The following is a 24,032-nucleotide window of genomic DNA, read 5'->3' on the forward strand; positions in this document are numbered from 1 at the left end:
CCAGGAGACGCCTTTAGTGAAGGTAAAACCTTAGTTGCAGTAGAAGCCCTAGGTTTGAAGGGGTCATGGAGAGAAGTTGAGGCTTCATGTGGCATGATCAGAGTTCCTGTAGAGAGCCCAGGATATTAGTGAAAGTTCAGCGCAGTTGCAGCAGAACCCTAATATTTTGAGGATGCCAGTGCCATGGGAAGACCATTGAGGGCAGCAGCATGACCTGAGACTAGAAGATAAGCTGTGTGTATCGCAGAGGGCAGAGGTGGAGAAGTGACACAGGTTCTGAGGAACCCAGCGGATTGTGAGACCCAGACACTAAGCACTCGATGTTTTAGTGTCGAAGTTTGGTTTTGCTTTGATTTGATTGTGATTATGCCCTGATGCTTCCTTCTTGGTGTAAGAAAATATCTATCTATCTATCTATCTATCTATCTATCTATCTATCTATCTATCTATCTACTTATTGGTTTTCCAGGAACCCACAGTTACGAGACACTGGATATTTTAGAGAGACTTTGAACTTTTAAAGATGCTCTTTTTGTTTGTTTGTTTTGTTGTTTTTTGAGACAAGGATCTCTCTCTGTAGCACTTTCTTGGATCTCTCTAAGTAAATGAGGCTGGCCTTGGTCTAGAGATCCACCTGCCTCTTCCTACTACGTGCTGGAACTGAACCATCACTTAAGGGAAAGCTTGAATTTGCAGAGCAGACATGCTGCCTCTTGTTAAGTCTGTTAGCCAGGGAAATGCAGGGAGACCACACTGCTTCCTTCAGGGTCAGAATTATTACCTCTGTCTGATTGAGCACATGGAACAGGCCCACATCTTTTTGCAGAGGAAGGAAGGGTTTGAGATGGGGTTATTTGTTAGTGATTCCTGGGGAGCAGACACGGCAGGAGAAAACTGGGCAGTTGTACATAGGAGTACAAAGAAGAAAAAGTAGCATAGGCTGAAGAAATGCCTGAGGGTGGGACCCATTTTTGGATGGCTGGGTGGTCAGGAAAGGGCTCTCTGAGAAGGCTTTGAATGACGTGAGACAAGAATCGATGCAAGTATTTAGGAGTGAGTTTTCCAGGAGCAGGGAGAGTAGAGACAAAGGGCCGATAGCAGCAGTGACCCGGGTAAGTTTGAGAAGGGGCTGACATGATTGGAAGGCATGGAACACAATGAAGAGGAGATTAGATATGGCAGGTATCCAGAGGCCGGGTCACACAGGAACGTGTGATCTAAACTTGATTAGAAACATTTTAATCAGAGGCACTGACGATTACTTATGGGAGGTCTGAGCAGGGAGATATTTTTTCTAGAATGAAATTCCAAAGGCATTTCTCTGAAGGGAGTTTCTTTTTGATTTGGATAAGAAGTGAGGAGAGGAAGGGCCAGGGCTGATACCTGCAGGGACAGAGTAAGAGACTAAGTCCTAAGTCAAGGAAGGGATGTGAGCATTTTGTCTGCTGGAAGCATGTGATGCAGGGAGAGAAGGAGGGGGGACGAGGATGGGTCCAGAGTGCCAAGGATTTTGAATGCCAGGCGCCAGCACTCAGACTTTTTGAAAAGCAGTTAGTGTGATGGAAGCGTCTGAAGCGGAGGAGTAATTGCTTCACACAGTCTTTAAAAAGAGAAGCAGAGACTATGAGGGAATGAGGGATTGGAAGCCTAGAGACTGAGACCAGCTAGGAGACTCTTCTGATACTGACTATTTCATCAAAGATGGGGTTTAAAAAAACGGCACACTCAGGGAGAGTGTCAGATGCAGGACACAGTCAGGAAGGTGTCAGATGTGGGTGCACACTCAGGGAGAGTGTCAGATGTGGGGGCACACTCAGGGAGAGTGTCAGATGTGGGGCACACTCAGGGAGGGTGTCAGATGTGGGGCACACTCAGGGAGAGTGTCAGATGTGGGGGCACACTCAGGGAGAGTGTCAGATGCGGGGCACACTCAGGGAGGATGTCAGATGTGGGGCACACTCAGGGAGGGTGTCAGATGTGGGGGCACACTCAGGGAGAGTGTCAGATGTGGGGCACACTCAGGGAGGGTGTCAGATGTGGGGCACAGTCAGGGAGAATGTCAGATGTGGGGCACACTCAGGGAGAGTGTCAGATGTGGGGCACACTCAGGGAGAGTGTCAGATGTGGGGGCACACTCGGGGAGGGTGTCAGATGTGGAGGCACACTCAGGGAAGGTGTCAGATGTAGGGCAACACTCAGGGAGAGTGTCAGATGTGGGGGCACACTCAGGGAGAGTGTCAGATGTGGGGGCACACTTGGGAAGGATGTCAGATGCAGGACACAGTCAGGGAGAGTCTCAGATGTGGGGGCACACTCAGGGAGGTGTCAGATGTGGGGGCACACTCAGGGAGAGTGTCAGATGTGGGGCACACTCAGGGAGAGTGTCAGATGTGGGGGCACACTCAGGGAGAGTTGTCTGGAGCCATCATTCCAGACTTAATTGAGGCAACTTGGGGAGACTTGCTCCAGGTCAGATGGATTACATGTTCTGGTCATGTAGATTTACAGCCGTGTTCTCAGGTTGAACTTGATTTTGGGTCTAAGTAGAGCCTGCAAACTGATGAAATTTGTTGGGGGCATCTTTCCTTCCTTGATGAGTGTCCCTTCTTTGATAATTAGGTCTCAGAGAGTGTATGGCCACCGCTGCTGGTTGTTCTCTGACCATTTCCTCCTAGAATTAAAGGTCAGACACCGGCCTGGGGCCACGCTTGAAATGGTCCAGACTGACATAAAACACACAGATCTCCTTTGCCCCAGCAGCGCTCCATACACTTCCAACACACTGATATGTTTTCTGGTACCAGAGAAATACAATGGTCAAGACCCATGGCTAGTCAGATCAAATTAATAAAAAGAGAAATTATTCTTGTCATCTTTGGGACTTTTGGCTGATGAGGAAGCTCAGTTCTTCTCTAGTCTTCCAGACCCGTTCTGGTGTCCTTTCCATGGACAGCATCTTGTTTTTCAGATTCTTCCTCACTTCTCCGGCCACAGTGATGTTCACATACTTATGTTCATGCCCACTGCCTTACAGTCATATTCTCTTTGGCCATAAGAATGATATGATTTCAGTTGGTATTAGTGCCTTTTTCCTGGGGCTATTCCAAAGTTAGACTTAGCCCCAACCAAGAAGAATGTTTATAAGGCAAATTATTACTTTCTAAAGAGGAATTGTGCGTGTGTGTGTGTGTGTGTGTGTGTGTGTGTGTGTGTGTGTGACATTTGGATAATCATATCTTGCTGTGTAAGTGACTTTTAACTCTTGCTTGAAGTGGAGCAGATCATATCCAGATGTTGACCCTAATGAGTTGCTGTTGACATTCTGATTCTAATTCAGTGGGACATCACACCTTCCCCCTCCCCCGCTTCGCACAGGTGACTTAGTACGTAGAGGCGAGGAGACGAGGAGACACACAAAGATGTTTGTGCTTATTAATGATTACTCTGAGAGTTTGGGAGGGAGTGTATCGGAGGAAGGCCAATAGACCCATGTAAAGGCCTTTGAAAGACAACCTGGTCTGAGGGCTGAACTGTCTCACTTCTGCTACCTGTAGTCCATCAGTGTGAGCAGAACATTTGCCAAAAGTGCTCAGAAGGAGAGGGGTACACTCAAGAGCAAAGATGTCAAAACACACTGCTCTGTGGGAAGAGTAGATACAAGAGTATTTCATGGGGCTAAGGTATGATAAGTAGGTGGAGACATGTCTGGAAGCTGGGCTGGCAAATCACTTGTTGGTCTTTCTGCTAGTAGCATGTAGAGGCTGTGAGTAAATAATCATTTAATCCATGCTCCCCTCATCCACAGCAAGTGTGGGGTGCTACCGAGGTTGTCAGCCTGGGCTTTCAGGGATTTTGGAGGGCTGTAAAGGAGGTATCATCTGGATTGTCAGGGCAGATAGTAGTGCAAGAGAAGTAGATCACTCTAATTTCATTTATCCAAAGCCACATCTTCATCTGCAACTGGTTAGGCCATAGCTCAGGGAGTAAAGAGCCCCAGGACCTGCTTTGGTCACCTTCTGTTAATCATTGACTGTTTTGTGAATTCTCTCATCATCTGATGCCTCCCCACCGTTCACTTAGTTCTCCAGGAGTTTTTGACAGCTCTTTGTCTAGAACATAGGTCCTATTCGTGTCTCCAGTACTCACTGTTTTTTCCTAAGTTAAAAAGGAGGAAGATGCCAGAGTCTTGGTAGGACTCGGTACTTAGCTGGTATGATTTAGAGACGAGGAATTGCAGCTCAAAATTTCTAACTACCATCCCTCTGTCCTGATTTCAGTATTAATGAAAAGATTTTATTTATGTCAACCGTTGAAAACATGTTTCCCTATTTTCCTATTCTAAGAGCACAGAAATGTACACTTTTCACCCTCACCATGCCATCTTTATCTCTCCAGTTCCGGAAACTGCGCCTTTCATCATGAAAATCGAAAGCTCAAGCCCGGACACTGTGGAAGTCAGCTGGGCTCCACCCCACTTCCCAGGTGGACCTATTCTGGGCTATAATTTAAGGCTGATCAGTAAAAATCAAAAGTTAGATTCAGGGACCCAGAGAACCAGTTTCCAGTTTTACTCCACTCTTCCAAACACTACGTACAGGTAAGAGCTAAGTGGGACAGACAGAAATGACACCAGCATTAATGCAAACATAACGATTATTTAAGAAATCTGCCTAAAAATCAGTTGTCTATTTAGAGACGTGCCACCGAATCCATTCCATTGTGTTGAAGTTGTACATTTTCTTGAATTTGCATGTGTATTATATATCACACCATCCTAAGCGGAAGTATTTTCAGTGTATTAAAGGATCCTTATAGGTGTGAGGCAATAATAACATAAATAGCATGTCTGTAATTTGTTTATTTAATCAAACATGAAAAGAATTAAGGAGGTAACATTCTGCTAGTGGTATTTTAAACTAACCACTGAGGATTATTTTATTATGGTTAGCTTCGCTGGCACTTACTAAGAGTTCTTTACATAAGGGGAGAAACGGTCATGCCGGTAGCAGAGTTCAGCTTCTGACCTCAGTGACCCTGAACTGTGCCGTGGGGAATGCAGACAAGGAGGTGATTGATGGTCGGCTCAGTGTTGAGCGGTGACACTGAGTAACTGGATCTATGCGCCACCACACCATCCTTTAAATAGAATCTCTGTTGGGCCTATATTTATCTCCTGTTCACAACATGCCATGGGAAACTCATCTCTCCAAATTGTTTTTGGAATAGGTTTTCTATTGCAGCAGTAAACGAAGTTGGTGAGGGGCCAGAAGCAGAATCTTTAATTTCCACTCCATCTCCATCAGGTATGGTCTAGCCTTCTCTTTGCTACACAGGTTTAAAGGTTGACTGGACTAAAGGTCAGTGTTCAGTGGGTCATCTGGTAGACCTCAACATCCCTCTTCTTTATGCATTTTTTTTGGTACCTAATAATTGTAATTTTTAACTTACTCTACATATTTGACAAATAGAAGGTTAGATAGACAGTTGATATTAGAATTTTGAGACGTAAAAAATAGAAAAACTTAAGCATTTTAAGAAAGCTGGCTTCAAACAAATTCTTGGTTTGAGTTCCGTCCACTAGGTATGGTGATTTGCATTCACAAATTTAGGAGTTACATATAAACTTTCCTATCCCAACATGGCTTCACTTGTGGATTGTCACATCAGAGATTTTTCCCAGTCTGCCTTAATGTTTCTATATGAACACTAAGAATTTAAATATCAACTTTTTGAAAATTCAGTCTGTGTATTTATCTTATTTTTTATAAGTACTCTTTTTTGGTTGTTTTTAAAATTATTACCATGAGGGTCTGAAGTCTACTGGTATTTGTAGGAGCAAATGCTTTCTAAGAAGCACTAGATTTTTTTTTTTTTTGTGTGTGTGTGTGTGTGTGTGTGTGTGTGTGTGTGTAAGAAATGAGTTAGAGTCTTGACTAACTCAGGGACTCAATTCCTTTGGTCTGTTCTCTGCTTTAAGGAGAGCTCCATCTCCCGACTTGACCACTGTTTGCTCCAATCTGCATACAACCATGCCTGTAGTACTGGATGTCATCTATCATCAGCCTATATTTTTTGGCTCTTCCTAGACTCTAGGAAAAGAGAGGTATTATTGTCAGGCATGTAACATGCCCAAGGGGAAAGTTAAATATAGAACAGGGTTAAGGTTGCTGTGTGATTATTGCATACCATCTATTAATTGTCCCCAAAGCGTCCATCACTCAAGGACTTTGTATCCATTTTCAGCTGAACAGGATACCAATCAGAGTTCTGTAGCCTTCAAATTTTATTTAAGAACTGTTCTCCTGCTTGAAAGGGAGAGAAGCTGGAGGCAACACCTTCAACATAACTTATGTTATGTAACAACCCGCTTTGGTTGAGGCTGGATTACATCTATGAAGGAAATTATCCTGCCTGGGGATAACGATTTTGCTTCAGTTGGAACAAGGATGTTACAACGCTGTAATACGTCACATGATATGTTCACATAGTCCTACTTGATTGTCATCCTATTTCCTTCCCCCAATCACAGATTTATGGAGATTATGCCACAGATGCAATACCTCTAAGTAACTCCAGAAAATTTAGTTAGTCTTTTTTTTTTTTTTTTTTTTTTAAAGTGCCATCTCCATTGTGTTGAAGTGCTAAAACTTTTTGTGTTGCTATATGTATGGCTGGTCAGCCTGCCTGTAAATTATGTTTTTCAGTTCAAGAAGAAGAACAATGGCTCTTTTTATCCAGAAAAACTTCTCTACGAAAGAGGTCCTTAAAGTATTTAGTAGATGAAGCACATTGCCTTTGGTCAGATACTATTCATCAGAATATTACAGGTCAGTCTAACAGAAGCATGTATCCTCTCTGTAAAAGGAAATATTTGGAATTTCTGGATGGAAACTTATAGAGTAGAGGAATATTAAAAATTGCTCTTGGATGCCAGTGCTAGCTATGGGGATCCCATAGGTCCCCCAAACATTACAGGATATTGCTAATGCTCTTGGTTACCACCCTCCAGAGCTTGATGGAAGATGCTGTTTCTGAAGACACCCATCCTTTAGTCATAGAACATGGAGAAATCAGACTGGACAATGACCTGGCAGCTTTATCCTTTCTTGATAGCTTTCATAGTGCTGAAATGTGCTGTGCACACTACAGGAAGGCTGTAGTCAAAGTATTTTCTTGATAAGACTAAGCAGTTGTACATATGAACTCATAGTGGCTGTGACCAAATGCACAAGACCTGTGCAAGATCAAGCCAGACAAATCCAGCATGAATAGGGGAGGGCACATGAACTCCTGTATCTGACTGAGGTTGGTAACTAATGGCTGCTGAGACATGGAGAGTCAGTTTACTTCAGTGACCCTGACAGGCTACCCATATTCCTAAAAGGCACCATACCCATGCATGTACTGGTACCACTATGTGGAATCAGAGGGCTTGAAAAAGGGAATACAGTTAGGCATGGTGGCACATGCCTTTAATCCCATCACTCAGGAGGCAGAGGCAGGTGGATCTCTGTGAGGTCAAGGCCAGCCTGGGCTACAAAGTGAGTTCCAGGACAGCTAGGGCTGTTACACAGAGAGACCATGTCTCAAAAAATGGAAAAAGAAAGAAAGAAAGAAAAAGAGATCACATGAAATTAGGAAGAAATAGTGGTTGGAGTTGAGGAGGAATTGGAGGGGAGGACATGGGGAATGGATCTGATCAAAAAAATTTATGAAACTTTCAAATGATAAAAAGACATTCAAAAGTGCTTTTGTGTTTGGTGGTGTAGCCCAGTGATAGGGTATGTGCTTAAACATACTCTAGGCTTTGGAATCTCTCAGCACTAAACAAATAACTCCACAACAAACCCACTTTACCCCAAATGTTTCTAGAATTTACTATCTTGAATATTTGTAGAATATATTATTCTAAAATTCTTCTTGTATTTTATGTACATTATGAAAATACCTAACATATTTGCACATATAAGTTATATGTACTAGAAGGATTCAGAAGAATACTTTTAAAGTATAAGAACTTCTATTTGACTTCAACAAACATTAAAGACAAATTCACTTCTGAGTTTTTCTATCCCTGTGGACATTTAACCACATGGATGCACTCTCTTGGCTCTTCTAGGGATAGCAGTCAATGTCCAGCAGCAAGTGGTTTATTTCTCAGAAGGACCTTTCATATGGATGAAGGAGGCAGCCAACATGTCTGATACGTCCGATCTGAGAATTTTTTACAGAGGCTCAGGTGTAGTCTCCTCCATCTCCATAGACTGGCTTTACCAGAGGATGTATTTCATCATGGATAAACTGGTTAGTCTGAGCACATATAACTACTTATCAATACTATGCATGTTTGGTGGTAAACACAATTTTGTCTCACTGATTACTTACTTCAGATACTAGATCAGCAACGAATCATGGACCTACTTAGTTTACAAGAAGGTCTAACTTGTGACCTAGTGCAAGCTAGTTCTGATCTACCACGAAGTCAATGCTATTTTTAGTTTTTCATGGTTGCAAGTTTTTGTTAATGATAATTTATCTGCTTTAAGAAAGCTGGCATCACTGTGTAAGTCTATCTTGAGCAAAGTCTTCTGCAAGCATCTTTAATTATATACTAACCTGGGTTTATTTTACTAGGTCTCTGAAAGTATGTTAGTACTGGAATCTTTGAGAAGATACAGTCTTCCTGTGTTTCAAGTTTTCATTTTATAAGTGCATGTTTATTGCAATGAGCAAAAGCTACCACCTGTAGTAGAATATTATTTTAAGGTGTGTTACTTTTGCTTATGTTGTATTTGTCTAACTCTGTGAAGCTGTAATACTTTGTCTATCTAAGACACCTGATGGTCTAATAAAGAATTGAATGGCCAATAGCAAGGCAGGAGAAAGGATAGGTGGGGTTGGCAGACACAGAAAATACGTAGGAGAAATCTGGGAGGAAAGAAGAAAGAGACAGAGAAGGAGAAGGACTCCAGGCACCAGCCACCCAGCTACACGTCCAGCAACAGAGTAAGAAATAACAAAAAATATACAGAAATAGAGAAAGGGAAAAGCCCAGAGGCAAAAGGTAGATGGGATAATTCAGGTTAAGGAAAGCTGGCAAGAAACAAGCCAAGCTAAGGCTGGGCATTTGTAATTAAGAATAAGCCTCCGTGTGTGATTTATTTGGGAGCTGGGTGGCAGGCCCCCCAAAAGAGCAAAAACAAACAGTAACAACCACCCCACCTGAAGCCCAGAAGCTTGAATATAACTCAAGTTTTGAAAATAATTGTATACCTTTATAAACCAAAAACAAACAAACAAACAAACAACAAAACAAATACAAACAAAAACATGCTTATATCCTAATGGTATTAATAGAATATAAACTTATTAGGACATAAAATATAAAGTTCCTTTTTTTTTCATACTGAGTATTTCTGTATAGCTCAGGCTGGCCTGTTATTTATTATCTTCCTACCTCAGACTCCTCAGCTCTGGGATTATGGCTGTGCACCAGTTAAACTACCCTTTAAATGCTTTTCTTGTGTGTTTTGTAAAGTCCATAGTGACTGTCACAATTCCAAGTACAGAACTGCAGAGCAAATATTGGTGCCAAGATAAATGCAGACAGACATTAATCCTATTGGTATATTTTTTATTTCATAGGTATATGTTTGTGACTTACAAAACTGTTCAAATTTTGAGGAAATTACTCCATTATCTATTATCGCACCTCAAAAAGTTGTGGTTGATTCCTATAATGGGTAAGTGTTAGCCTTGTAAATATGGGTTCTCTTCCATTGACAAAAATCTCTGTGACGCTTGCTTATCATTGCAACACTTCAACACTGGATAAGTTCGTCTGAGTGCCTCATTTCAGGTCAATTTAATTAAAATTGCTTTCAAATTTGATTGTTTCCTCTTCTACAGCAAGCTATAGTTTCATGGAAATGACCTTTTGTTAGAGACCTTGGGACCCTGATTCTAGTCCAAGACTTGACACTATTTTATGATAGGAATCAATCTCATTGCTCCCTTCGGCAGTCACCATGAGAAGCTCCTTCATCAAGTGCCTCTGTGGCTGAGCCATTCGGCTCCATTGCCTCTTCCAGCCTGGCTCTTGCACCCATCAAGAGTGTAACTGAACATGCTTATTCGTGAAGTATTTAGCTTGTTTAGCACATGCATTCATCATCATCATCATCATCACCATCATCATCACACACACACAAAAACAAATTTCTAAAATTTTAAAGAATACAAATAGAAAAATTTGACTTCAAATAACAGTGAGCAATCTTTTTCTAAGAATATCAGCATGAAAAATATATGAATTCTGGTCATTCAAACAAAGGTCCTTGTGCAGAAAGCACATTTACTCACTGAGCAATTTCTCCAGCCCCAGAAATTTATTTCCATTTTAGTTTGATTCCTAAACTATAGATTTTTTTAATTTTATAATTTAATTTAATTTTACATATCAGCCACAGATTCCCTTGTTCTCCCCCCCAGCCTTCCCCCCAGCCCACCCCCAATTCCCACCTCCTCCAGGGCAAAGACTCCCCTGGGGATTGAGTTCAACCTGGTAGATTCAGTTCAGGCAGGTCCAGTCCCCTCCTCCCAGGCTGAGCCAAGTGTCCCTGTCTAAGCCCCAGGTTCCAAACAGCCAGCTCATGCACTGAGGACAGGTCCCGGTCCCAGTGCCTGGATGCCTCCCAAACAGATCAAGCTAATTAACTGTCTCACTTATCCAGAGGGCCTGATCCAGTTGGGGGCTCCTCAGCTACTGGTTCATAGTTCACGTGTTTCCATTCGTTTGGCTAATTGTCCCTGTGCTTTTTCCAATCTTGGTCTCTACAATTCTCGCTCATACAAACCCTCCTCTTTCTCGCCAATTGGACTCCTGGAGTTCCACCTGGGGCCTGGCCATGGATCTCTACATCCGGTTTCCTCAGTCATTGGATGAGGTTTCTATCACGACAATTAGGGTGTTTGGCCATCCTATCACCAGAGTAGGTCAATTTGGGCTTTCTCTCGACCATTGCCAGTAGTCTATTGTGGAGGTATCTTTGTGAATTTCTGTGGACCTCTCTAGAGAAACAATCAATCAATGGGACCTCTTTGAAACTGAGAAGCTTTTGTAGAGCAAAGGATAGGGTCAGTAAGGCAAAGCGACAGCCTACAGAATGGGAAAAGGTCTTCATCAACCCCACATCTGACAGAGGACTGATATCCAAAATATACAAAGAACTCAAGAAATTAGACATCAAAATGCCCAACAGTCCAATTAAGAAATGGGCTATTGAACTAAACAGAGAATTCTCAACAGAGGAAGCTCAAATGGCTAGAAGACATCTAAGGAATTGCTCAATATCCCTAATCATCAGGGAAACGCAAATCAAAATGACTCTGAGATACCACCTTACACCTGTCAGAATGGCTAAGATCAAAAACACTGAAGACAGCTTATGCTGGAGAGGATGTGGAGCTAAGGGAACTCTCTTCCACTGCTGGTGGGAATGCAAGCTTGCACAGCCACTTTGGAAATCAATATGGTGCTTTGTTAGAAAATTGGGAATCAATCTCCCCCAAGACCCAGCTATACCACTCTTGGGCATATACCCAAGGAATGTTCAATCATACCACAAGGGCACTTGCTCAGCTAGAAGGGCAAGGGTTGAGGGAAAGAGAGCTTAGGGGAGCGGGAGATCCCAGCTGGATCAAGAACAGAGAGGGAGAACAAGGAACAAGAGGCCATGATAAATGAAGACCACATGAGAATAGGAAGAAACTATAGATTTTTATTGAGTCTCAGACTCACTAAGTAGATGAGGATGACCTTGAACTTCCAATCCTTCTGCCTCCATTTCTCAAGTTGTGGGATTGCATATGTGTCCCATGATGCCTAGTTTTATGACGTACTGAGAAACCCAGGCCTTTCTGCATGGTAGGCAAGCAATTTACTGACTGAGCCACACCTCTGACCCAAATTATAGATCTATAAAACGAAATGAAACAAAACTAACAACCCAAAACCCAAACCCTGTGATACAGGGTAAGTCCTGTGGACTTTCTAGATCTTTTTAAATAAAAATTTTTGAGACAGCTTCTCAATGTAGTCCTGCCTGGGGCTGGTACTCACTGTATAGACTAGGCTGGCCTCGAACTCATGGAAGTCTGCCTCATCTGCCTCTAGAGTGGTGGATTTTAATGGATACACCTGTACAACCAACATCCTAATTTTTAAGACAGATCACTTTATTGTAATGAATTTACATACAAAAACATCACACAGGCTAAGCAGTGGTGGTGCACGCCTTTAATCCCAGCACTTGGGAGGCAGAGGCAGGTGGATCTCTGTGAGTTCGAGGCCAGCCTGGTCTACAGAATGAGTTCTAGGACAGCTAGGACTGTTACCCAGAGAAACCCTGTCTCAAAAAAAAAAAAAAAATCACACAGCTAGATCAAGGTAACCACTCAAACGCTTGCCCAGTCCCACCAAGGCTCTAGTCTGTTCCGAACTTTTATACAGTTGGGATGACCACTCTGAAGTAGTGGAGCTGCACTCAGGTTTTTGTACTTTCTCTGTCAATTACATTTTTATTTGCTTATCCACCACAAAAAAGAAAACTATGACAGAGTTGAAACTAGAAAAACAATGAACTTTATAGCTTTTTTTTTTTTTATGACTCCTGCTTTTCAGTTTTTTTGAGACAGGGTTTCTTTATGTAGCTATGACTGTCCTGGAACTCATGCTGTAGACCTTGTTCAAGGCTGGCCTTGAACTCACAGAGATCCACCTGTGTCTGCCTCCCCAAGTGCTGGGATTAAAGGCATGTGCCACCACTGCTCCTGTGTCCTTCTGACTGCATTTCATCCTTTCTCACCCTATACTACCCTTTCTTAGGCTCCTTTCTAAATGTTATACTGCATGTACACTTATGGCTGTTTACATATGTGCATGTACATAGTAGGCTAGGATCCACATAGAAGGGAGAGCAGGTAGTGTTTTCCTGTCTGAGTTTGGGTAACTTTGATGAATATTGGTTTCTATTCCCATCCATTTTCCTCCAAATTGCATGATTTCAGTTTCCTTTACAACTGAGCAATATTCCGTTTGGTGCATGTCCGGTTTTTTTTATTGTCCCTCCTTCAGTTGATGGAAAGCTAGATCGGTTCCACTTCCTCGGTATGGCAAACGGTACAATAATAAACACAGGTGCAAATATCTCTGTGGTAGGCTACAGAGTTCTCTGGGATATATGCCCAGGAGGGGAATAGCTGGATTATATGGTAGTTCTGTTTTAAATTTGAAATCTAAACTGATTTCTATAATGGCTGTATTAATTCTCATGCCCACCGGCAGTGAGTAAGCGTTCCCCTTTTTGCACATCCGCTCCAACGTTTGTTGTCAGATTTCTCGATGACAGCCATTCAGACTAGGGTGAAGAGATAGCTCCGTGTAGTTTTAATCTGCATCCCCCTCATGGCTAGGAATGTTGGATGCTTTTAAAATTAGTTATTGGCTCTTTTGTGCTTCTTCTTTTGAAAACGATCTATTGAATTCATCAGCCCATTTAGGGATGGGTAGTTCTACTCCTTAGTATTCAGCTTTTGAAATTCTTTGTAAACTCTTGATCTTAGCGCCTTTTCTGAAGTGGAGCTGGCCGAGATTTTCTCCCTTTCTGTGGACTGTTGGCTTGCTCTGCTGATAGTGTCCTTTGCTGTGCAGACACTTTTACATTTCATGTAGTCTCAGCTGCTGATACTTGGGGCTAATTCCTGTTCCATTTAGAAAGTTCTTCCCTACCCAGTGTCTGGAAGAATATTTTGTTTTCTTCTAGCTGTTTCGGTTTTCCAAGTTTTAAATGAAAAGTTTAATTATTAGTTACAGCCACACCACCTGAATGCACACAGTCTCGTGTGGTCTAGATCTTATTTCCCTCATTTGTGAGGGTCTAAGAGCTTATGGAATGCTCTGTTGCTGTTGACAGTTACACAACATGAGTCATTCTGTGGATAATGAACCTCACTTACCAAATCAGCCTTTCAAATACACCATGGTGAGGTAGGTACTCAGTGGCTCCTTTTCCCCATTAAAATAAAATAGATTTGTGCTGAGGTTTTAAAATTATCATGACCAGAAAAGATCATGATAACTAGGATTATATCAATTTATTTATATTTATGTGTTACCAAGGTCTCCCTTCTAATAATCATTTTATACTGAGGTAGATGCCTTTGTTAGACAGGGAGGTCGAGACACAAGCTGATCCAGTGATTATCCATGCTGCTGTACAATAGGACCCCCTGCATCAGGCCCTGCCTTCTGACCATCTTCTACTTGGACGGGAAAGTTTCTATGAAAATCAGCATGTAACATTCAGCAAGTGTGTGTCCTTGTAGGGCACTTGATGTGTGCAGCGGTTTACAGCTGTCCTGCTGTTCCCGTGGTCTCCTTCATGTGGTTATTTTTCTACCGTTGCATCGTGCCCTTGAGGGGTTGCGACTTGATATGAATCTTGACCTTTCCCTTCATCCCACCCCTTGCCTCCCCCTTCCACTTCTGTCTGTTCTCTTCTTCTCACTCCCTTTTCTCTTCTTCCATCTTCTTTCCTTTCACGTCGTGAGCACGCTTGGAGCTCTGCTTTCTTCTCTGCCTCAGTTCGAAGTCTGTGCTTCATTAATCCAGACAGTTTTCCCTCTATGCAGTCTGTTTCTCCAAACGCTTTTTAACAATGCTGAAGGTGGCAGAACGGACAGTCAAGAGCCGTCCCTTCCGTCCACGACTGTTCTCCCTCGAGGCAAACAACATAGCTTCATATCTCAAAGTGAGCTGGTGTCTCAGGGTTTTACCTCAGGCTGGGTGGAATGTGGTTGCTGTTATAACGATTTGGGAAGATCATCAAGAGGAGTGAGAGTGGACTGAACAAGGACAAGGACAAGGGCTTAATAGTTATGATGTTAGTTAGAATGTAACAATGCACGGGGTTCTGATAAGATGTTTTAAATGGTTTGAACTGACATCTATTTTCATGTTCACAAATTCTAAATCAACTACAAATTAATGGTTTTATATACACCAGTTAAAAATTTCTAAGTATTTATTTTCTGTGTGTGAGTGTTTTGCTCGCTTATATGTCTGTGCACCAATTATATGCCTGGTTTCTGAGGAGGCCAGAGAGGGTATCAGAACCCCTGAACCTGGAGTTACTGATGGCTATGAGCTACGATGTGGGTGTTAGGAATCGAACCTAGGTCCTCTGGAAGAGCAGCAAGTGATCTTAACTGATGAACCATCTCTCCAGTTAAAATTTTACTTTGATATTTGATTGTCCATAAAATATTAAGCCATGTCTTTTCTTTTTCCTTGTTAAAAGATCACCTGCTCATTGCCATGAGGCTAGACTCCACAGAGGGCATGCATCTTTAAAATATATTTATTTTATTGTCATGTGTGTATGTGGGTGTACATTTGAGTACAGATGCCCTTAGATGTCAGAGGCCTGAAATCCTCTGTGTAGGTGGATTTCTTTTCCACTTGCCAGTTTCCAAATGACCAAAATGGAGACTTAATATGAATTATAAATGCCCGGCCAATAGCTCAGACTTATTACTAAACTACCTCTTACAACTTAAATTAACCCATTTCTATTAGTCTACATTCTGCAACATGGCTTTTACCTCTATCCGATTTTGTATGTCCGACTCATTCTGTGTCTGGCTGGTGACTCCTCTGACTCCATCCTTCTTCTTCCCAGCCTCTTCTATGTCTGGCTGTCCCGCCTATACTTCCTGCCTGGCTGCCGGCCTGTCAGCTTTTTATTAAACCAATTTGAGTGACAAATGTTTACAGTATACAAAAGGATTATTCCACAGCACTCCTGGATTTACAGGCTTTGTGAGCTGCCAGATATAGGTACCAGGAATAGAAATCCTGTCCTCTGGAAGAGCTAGAAAATGCTTTTAACTGCTGAGCCACCTCTCAGCCCCCTAGACGTCTTTTAATTCTTCTATTGGCTTCCTTCTCCTGATAGTTGGGTGGTCCTGCTTAGCAGCTCTCATCACTTGTTGGATATTCTCCATTGTTTACAAAATGAAACATTTTTAATTGTCTGACTTACTTATAGGCAGATATTGTTAAAAGTTTAGATGACTGGAGATACAAAGTAGTTGGGTTAATTGTAGCAAAATAGAATGTTTTGTTTCTTCTGTTTATCATTCTCAATGCAAGATAAAATTCACTGATAGAATTTGACTTAAGAATTTGTATAATCTAGAGGAAACATGTTTATAAATCCATGTGGTGTATGTGTGTGTGTGTGTATGTGTGTACATGTGTGTGCATGTGCCCTTGTCTGTTCCTGTACAAGCTGTGACTAGAGGTCGCAGCGGGGTGTGCTTCTCTATCACACTCTGTGTTTTTTGAGACAGGGTCTCTCAGTGAACCCACAGCTCAGCATTTTCTGATAGACTCGCTGCCAATGAGCCTCCAGGATTTGCATCCCCAGTCCCATGGGAGTTACAGGTGTGCACAGCTGTGCTTGGCTTTTACATGGGTTCTGGGACCCACACTCAGATCCTCATGCTTATATGGCACGTAGTTTCCTCACGTGGCCATCTCCCCAGCCCTAACTGTGTGATTTGTCTATATTACACTTGCCTCTAAAAATCTTTAAAGATACTTTTTAGTCCTAACTCTGATTCTTCAAAAAGCCCCTTATAAGAATTAAAAGACTGTGCATCATAATACAAGATGAAGTTTCTAATCTTCTAACTTCTCGCTGTAATCAGCAGGGCACAGTTCCAGCTTGGACCTCTATTGTTTTGCACTCCGGGAAGTCCTGGGATACATGGTACTGAGTGTGTAACAGACTAAAGTGATTAGCCCAGTAGGTTCCACAGGCACCCTCGCGCCGAATCACACCAGCCTTCTTTTGTCCCGTCAGGTATGTCTTCTATCTCCTGAGAGACGGCATTTACAGAATCAATCTCCCTTTGCCGTCTGGCAGGCACACCGAAGCTGTGCGCATCGTGGAGAGTGGCACGTTAAAGGACTTCGCGGTGAAGCCGCAGTCCAAGCGAATCATCTACTTCAATGACACCACGCAAGTCTTCATGTCCACATTTCTGGACGGCTCGGCTTTCCATCGGGTGCTGCCTTGGGTCCCCCTGAAGGAGGTGCGGAGCTTTGCTTGTGAGAACAATGACTTCCTCATCACAAACGGCAAGGCCATTTTCCAGCAGGACCCTCTGTCCTTCAACGAGTTCATCGTGGGATGTGACCTGAGTCACATCGAAGAATTTGGGTTTGGCAACTTGGTCATCTTTGGCTCATCCATCCAGTCGTACCCTCTGCCAGACCACCCCCAGGAGCTCTCGGTGCTGTTTGGTTCTCGAGAGGCCCTTGTTCAGTGGAAGCCTCCTGCTCTCGCCATAGGAGCCAGTGAGTGTACCATGCTCGGGGCCAATACTGGCCACCTGGAAGGGAGAGCGGCTTCAGCTGCTCAGCGTAGAGATTCGGTTTGGAGTGCCCACATCTAGTCTTCAGCCAGGGGCAACTACTTAGTTCAAGTAGTGTTTTTACACTTGTCTTCCTTTAATTACTAGCCTTGCAGCAGGAGGGTCTTTATATTCCATGGGTAGATCCCAACAGAATAGCCCAGTCATTTCTGGACATCTATTATGAGATACACAGGCTTTCTAGTCTGAATGGCAGCTAGCCAGGAGGATAACCCATTGGGGTGAGGGGCTTGCATGAATTTTAGCAATTCCCTGAAGCTTTCTGAACTTGACTCTTCATCTCTGGATACACAGAATGCATGTGGTAGGAAGCACGTGGGCTCCGGAGCTTTTTAGTAAAAGAAGGGTAAAGGATTTCAGTCTGTGGACAGATGTTCCCTGTCCCAGCAGCCTCACTCTGAGTTGCTGTGAAAGCAGCTGTAGACCAGACATAAATGGATGGTGGAAGCTGTGTTTTAGTACAACTTTTCTAACAGAAACAGTCAATGAGTAGCTTCGCCCTGTGGTCCACTTTTTGCTAGCCGCTGATCCATCATCAGGCAGCAATATTCAGTAAACTTGGATAATTTTTACTTTATGACAAGCTGTTTATGCTTATTTGCTACATATCACAAAGAATAACTGAGACTGAGGGCTGGGGATGCAGTGCAGTTGATGGAGTACTTGCCTACTCTGCACCAAGTCCTGAGTTCAATCTCCAGCAATGCCTAAACTGGACATGGTGGTGCACACCAGTAATCTCAGCACTCAAGAGGTAGAGGTAGGAGGTTTAGAAGTCCAAGGTCATCCTCAGCTATGTAAGGAGTTGAGGCTAGCCTAGGCTATATGAGGATACCTTCCCCTCCCTCTGTCTCACATACACATTGAGAATGAATTGGCAGGTTTCTCCCCGCCAAGTTGATTTGACTTCTGGTAATTATGTTGGAGATTATTATTATTTTTTTTATTAAGAACTTGGTTATACCTGGTAGTGTTATAGAGAACTCTTCTAACATGATACAGAGTCTACCATGTAGAAAGATTGACAGTCTTAGTTGGGCACGGTGGCACATGCTTATAATCTCAGCACTTGAGAGATTTAAGGCCTGGGCGACACGGTGAAATCCCAACTTAAATTTTTTTTTTTTTTTTTTTTTTTTTTTTGCTTTTCGAGACAGGGTTTCTCTGTGTAGCTTTGGAGTCTGTCCTGGAACTCGCTCTGTAGATCAGGCTGGCCTCAAACTCATGGAGATCCACCTGTCTCTGCTTCCCAAGGGCTGGGATTAAAGGCGTGCGTCACCACAGCCTGGCCACCTAAAAAATGTTTTTAAAAATGCACTCTCACAGCTTCATTGTTGGAAATACTGTCTCCTTTAATAGTGCTAAGTGAGTGTCACGGGAGGAATGGGCACTGTTGTTGAAACACACTGACCCTGTTAGTAGAGTAAGCATGACTGCTAATTACTCTTCATTTGAGATAGGTTACTGATTAATTTTTGGGAATTCCTTGGTCTGTCCTTGTGGTGTCATCCAGGTCAATGACATTATTTAACCCTTTAGGCCCTTCCGCCTGGCAGAACTGGACTTATGAAGTGAAAGTTTCCACCCAAGACCTTCCTAAAGTCACTCAAGTTTTCTCTAACATAAGTGGGACCATGCTTAATGTACCTGAGCTGCAGAGTGCTACAAAATACTCAGTTTCTGTGAGAGCGAGTTCTCCTAAAGGCCCAGGTCCCTGGTCAGACCCTTCAGAGGGCACCACCCTGGTACCAGGTAAGAATATGATGGGGGTCTGGGGAGTAATTCTTAAAGGAAAGCCTTAGCCTGAGTGTCCTGTACAAGTTCTTGCTTCAATGTTCTAAAGAGATGAAAATAAGCTCTGTTGACCTCTTGAGGATGAATTTTTAATCTGAGATTAGGGAATCAAATAAATCACCATGGATATTTGTGTTTCTTACCTGACACCTTATATACTTTAAGACACATTTGAAGAAGTATAATTTTCTTCTTCATCGATTTCTTCTTAGTTTATTAAGACATAATATTCCTCACCTCTGAAGGTCTTGGAGAGAGAGGTGGAGGGGTCTATGAGTTACACTGAATTTCACCATCTTGGCTCAAAGAAATTGAAGGGCAATAGTATCGTTTATATTGTCATTGTATCAACGACTTCTGGGTTTTGAGAGTGGGATCCTAGCAAACAGTAGCTGTGGGTAGTGAGGGCGGCTGTGGTGATGGACCAGTGGTTCTCAACCTGCGGGCCATGACCCCTTTGGGATTGAACAACCCTTTCAAAGGAGTTGCATATTAGATACTTACATTATGATGTAATACAGCAAAATTTCAGTTGTGAAGTAGCAACAAACATAATTTTATGGTGGGCGGTCAGCACAACATGAGAAACTGTATTACAGGATCACAGCATCAGGAAGGTTGAGAACCACTATGACAGACTGTGGTGTGTGACCTTGAGTGTCTGACATGGTACTGTTGGACACCGTTACAGCGGCAGCATGACTCTGCATCCCTCTTCACATTTCGATTTCAAATATTGATGTAAATGTTCTCAGAAGAACGTTTAGCAGGATAGATGAGTCTACTAAACAGATACAATCGCTTACATTATTCAATAATATTTTGAAAAATATTGCTATTTTACTTTTTTTAAAAAAGTATGTGCTAGTTGGGCATGTTGGCAAATGGGCTTTAATCCCAGCACTTGGGGAGCAGAGGCAAGCAGATCTCTATGAGTTTGATGCCAGCCTGGTCTACGTAGAGAGTTCTAGGCCATCGTGAGACATTGCCTTTAAAAAAAGCATGCTTTGTGCCAAGTTCCTTACTAATTTCTCTCTATTTTACCATATAGCTACTGAACCACCGTTCATCATGGCTGTGAAGGAAGATGGCCTTTGGAGCAAACCACTCAGTAGCTTTGGCCCAGGAGAGTTCCTGTCTTCTGACGTAGGAAATGTGTCAGGTAGACACTCTCACTCGCCCGGGTGTAGGTTCCTATGTGGTGCCCTGCCACGTGACTCGGCAGAAGGAAGGCACAGAGTTCTGGCTGCCGGGGCTACAGGAAGGGAATGTTCTGCCAGTGCCGTAGTTAAGAAAGTGTCTGCTCTTAGGCAGAGATGTTATTTATTATACAAAATGTGAGGTTATTTATTGCGTCCTCTTGAGGACAGCTTTGGTTGATGCTTGTGAATTTTAATTTATCAATATCGTCCTTCAATAGCAACCTGTCTTGTTCTGCTAAGACAGCTTTTCTTAAATGATTTCCTGTGACTTTGACTTCAGACTGAAGCAGGAAGATGGCTGCATAGTGTTTTAAACAGAGTATGGGGAGAACTGTTGATGAGGAGGACTGTGAGGTTTGTAACAGGGACCTATTGCTAGAAGTGTTCTTTCTAAAGTGCTGCGGCAGTGATCTTGCCTGAAGATGATCTGTATTTTCTACTTGTTTTATGTTTCGACTTGGTCCTTAAGCCTACGACAGCATTTCCACCCACCAAGGGAGCTGGACTGAGAAGGCCAATGCGGCACTAGTGGAAAGAGTATGGCCTGGAGTTGGTTGGAAACCTGGCTCTCTCTCCTTGATCTTTAAGGCCTCAGACAGAACAGACAATCTTAAGGACTCTAAGAAAATGATAATTCTATTTGCCATTACTGTTTTAGGAGTTCAGTTAGGTAGCAAATCACCTGGACAATGTCAGGCAGATGCTCTGTGTAGATCCGTTTCTCTTCCTGGTTCCAGGGGTTGAGATTTGGGTCTTACTTTACTGAAATATTATGTATGTGTGAGACAGAGTCTCACTATGAAGCCCTGGTTGGCCTGGATCTTACTATATAGACCAGGCTGGCCTCAAATGTGCAGACTGCCTCTGCCTCCCAAGTCCTGGGATTAAGGGCCTGCACCACCACAACCAGCCCTTACTGAAGCATGCTTGACAGACCCATAAGTTCTCCCGAAAGCTATGTCAACACTGTCCTTTACAGGCATCAGTGTGACTGACTCATTCCGCTTCTGTTCTCACACCTGAAGATAAGTGCTGTCTGTTTGTCTTTGTTTTGAGATATGGATTGGTATAACAACAGCCTCTACTACAGCGACACAAAAGGCAATGTTTATGTGCGGCCACTGAGTGGGATGGAGATCTCGGAGAAGTATCACATACCCAGCATCGCAGGAGCTGGTGCTTTGGCCTTTGAATGGCTGGGTCACTTTCTCTACTGGGCGGGGAAGACGTATGTGGTAAGTCAGAGCATGGCATCCCAGATGCTCTAAAGCAATGGCCGCCCACTTCAGTGACTTGTGTGACATGGAGCCATTTCTCTCTCCAACCAATGGGAACTAGTATTTTAAGAATAAAAAAGTACGGTACCTGGCATGTAACAGGCACTTAATAATTGTAAGGATTAAAATTAGAGAACTATTAAAATTAAATTAATATTAAAAAATTAGGGAAATACCAGTAAAGAGGAGCAAGGAGAACGCTCATCCTCTATGAAGACATGCATATCCCTTTCAGTTTAAGAAAACTCTCTTTTTTTTGGTAAGCCATGGGGATGAAGAGAGTCTTGTGCATGCTGGGCAATGCTCTTTCATTGAGCTGCATTCCCAGCTCCCAATCAAAAACCAAGAATGTCACTGAGTATGATGGTAGACACCTTAATCTCAGCCCAGACACCATCCCGGAGCCAGATGGATCTCCGAGTTCAAGGGCAGTCTGGTCTGAGATCTAGTATAGCCATGACTATCTAGAGAGACCCTGAAAAAAGATAAGGCATTCATGGGTATTTTGATTGAATATATAATTAGGAATACTGAATATTTTAACTCAGTTTACTTCTCTTAGACATGAAAAGACTATGAAAGTTCTATTGAGGCAGGTGCCATATCTGTTTGTTATTTTCCAAGGTTTAGTTCACTACCTAGTAACCACAGAGTGCTGATAAATATTCATGGTTAAACGAGAAAATGAACATACAAACAAATGAAAGAACTTACTAATGATTGCAATACACCATTCAGAAATAATTATGTCATTTGAAAATAATTATCTGGCAATACTGTCATGTTTTCTAGATCCAAAGGCAGTCTGTGTTGACGGGACACACAGACATTGTGGCTCATGTGAAGTTGTTGGTGAATGACATGGTTGTGGATTCAGTTGGTGGTTATCTGTACTGGACTACACTCTACTCAGTTGAAAGCACCAGACTAAATGGAGAAAGTTCGCTTGTACTGCAGGCTCAGCCCTGGCTGTCTGGAAAAAAGGTGACAAAATAAAAATTAGGATGTTATTATTATTATTATTATTATTATTATTTTGTTTTTTGAGACAGGGTTTCTCTGTGTAGCTTTACGCCCTTCCTGGAACTCACTCTGTAGCCCAGACTGGCCTTGAACTCAGAGATCTGCCTGCCTCTGCCTCCCGAGTGCTGGGATTAAAGGTGTGCACCACCACTGCCCAGCTGGATGCAATTATTTAATGATGCTGAATGGTGTCATTGTATAGTAATGACAATACTACCTTTATTTACTTTGGTTGAGGCAGAATTCTAAAGGAAACACTGTTCTAAAGAAACCACTGTATGGCCAGCATTTCCCTAAACTTTATTTGGTTGTGAGAACTGATTAATTTCTAAGTTGAAATATAACACGGAGATTTTTTTTTTTTTGTAGTTTGCCTTATCCTGAGTGAGTCCACATTTGGCAGCTTTTATTATTGATTGATTGATTGATTACATTTACAGTGTTCTATTTGCATGTATTCCCGCATGCCAGAAGAGGGCACCAGATCTCGTTACAGATGGTTGTGAGCCACCATGTGGTTGCTGGGAATTGAACTCAGGACCTCTGGAAGAGCAGTCAGTGCTCTTAACCTCTGAGCCATCTCTCCAGCTCTTGGCAGTTTTTAAATGTTAGCATATGTATATAATGCCTTCCGATCACTCCTTTACTCTCACTTTCCTCCCTCCCATCCCCATCAGCCCCCACTCGTCCCTACCAGGCTCTTTCTTAGATTTATGAGTTTTGGTTTTGTTCTGTGACTAGTTTAGTTTAAGCAGGACCACCTGCATGATCATTGGATTGGAACTATGCACTGGAGCCAAGTGGGGTTGCCAGTGGAGACACAACCCAAGGCAATGTTCCTCCTCCTCCTGAATCTATAGTTGCAAATAGTTCAGCAGTGAGGGGTAGGGCTTCTGAGCTCCTGCCCCATGCATGCTTGACTGGTGATGGGATTATTCTTGCATGGACTGAGTGTAGACATCATTAACTGCTGTGAGTTCATGATTCCAGTGGCACCCAGAAGATATCATTCTGTCTTCTGGCCCTTGCATTCTTTCCACCTGTATTCTGCAATGTTACCTGAGCCTCCGAGAACATATATGTCTTGTAGAGAGCTGAGCACTCATCTCTAACTTATTCTAAGCCCCTTGGGCAGCCACGAGTCTCTAGGTTTGCCATTGCTAACCAGAAAGGGACTTAAGTGGTTAAGGTTGAAAGCTGCCTTTGTTTATAGATATGAACATAAATATTTAGA

At 42.7% G+C, this 24,032-nt stretch overlaps 1 protein-coding gene across 2 annotated transcripts in view; it reads left to right on the forward strand.

Moving 5' to 3' along the window:
* Ros1 (ROS proto-oncogene 1, receptor tyrosine kinase) overlaps window positions 1-24,032 on the forward strand; it is a 127,613-nt gene that overhangs the window by 27,029 nt on the left and 76,552 nt on the right. For both annotated transcript variants that reach the window (XM_052751345.1, XM_052751344.1), the window contains exons 8-17: window positions 4,396-4,597; window positions 5,227-5,303; window positions 6,705-6,827; window positions 8,120-8,304; window positions 9,646-9,743; window positions 16,929-17,425; window positions 19,042-19,254; window positions 20,348-20,458; window positions 21,555-21,733; window positions 22,568-22,759. In XM_052751345.1, coding sequence (XP_052607305.1) covers window positions 4,396-4,597; window positions 5,227-5,303; window positions 6,705-6,827; window positions 8,120-8,304; window positions 9,646-9,743; window positions 16,929-17,425; window positions 19,042-19,254; window positions 20,348-20,458; window positions 21,555-21,733; window positions 22,568-22,759 — 1,877 coding nt within the window. The remainder of the gene's footprint in view (window positions 1-4,395; window positions 4,598-5,226; window positions 5,304-6,704; window positions 6,828-8,119; window positions 8,305-9,645; window positions 9,744-16,928; window positions 17,426-19,041; window positions 19,255-20,347; window positions 20,459-21,554; window positions 21,734-22,567; window positions 22,760-24,032) is intronic.

The sequence above is a fragment of the Peromyscus californicus genome, unplaced genomic scaffold (genome assembly GCF_007827085.1).
Source record: "Peromyscus californicus insignis strain IS unplaced genomic scaffold, ASM782708v3 Scaffold_22__1_contigs__length_63687245, whole genome shotgun sequence".
Lineage (NCBI taxonomy): Eukaryota > Metazoa > Chordata > Mammalia > Rodentia > Cricetidae > Peromyscus > Peromyscus californicus.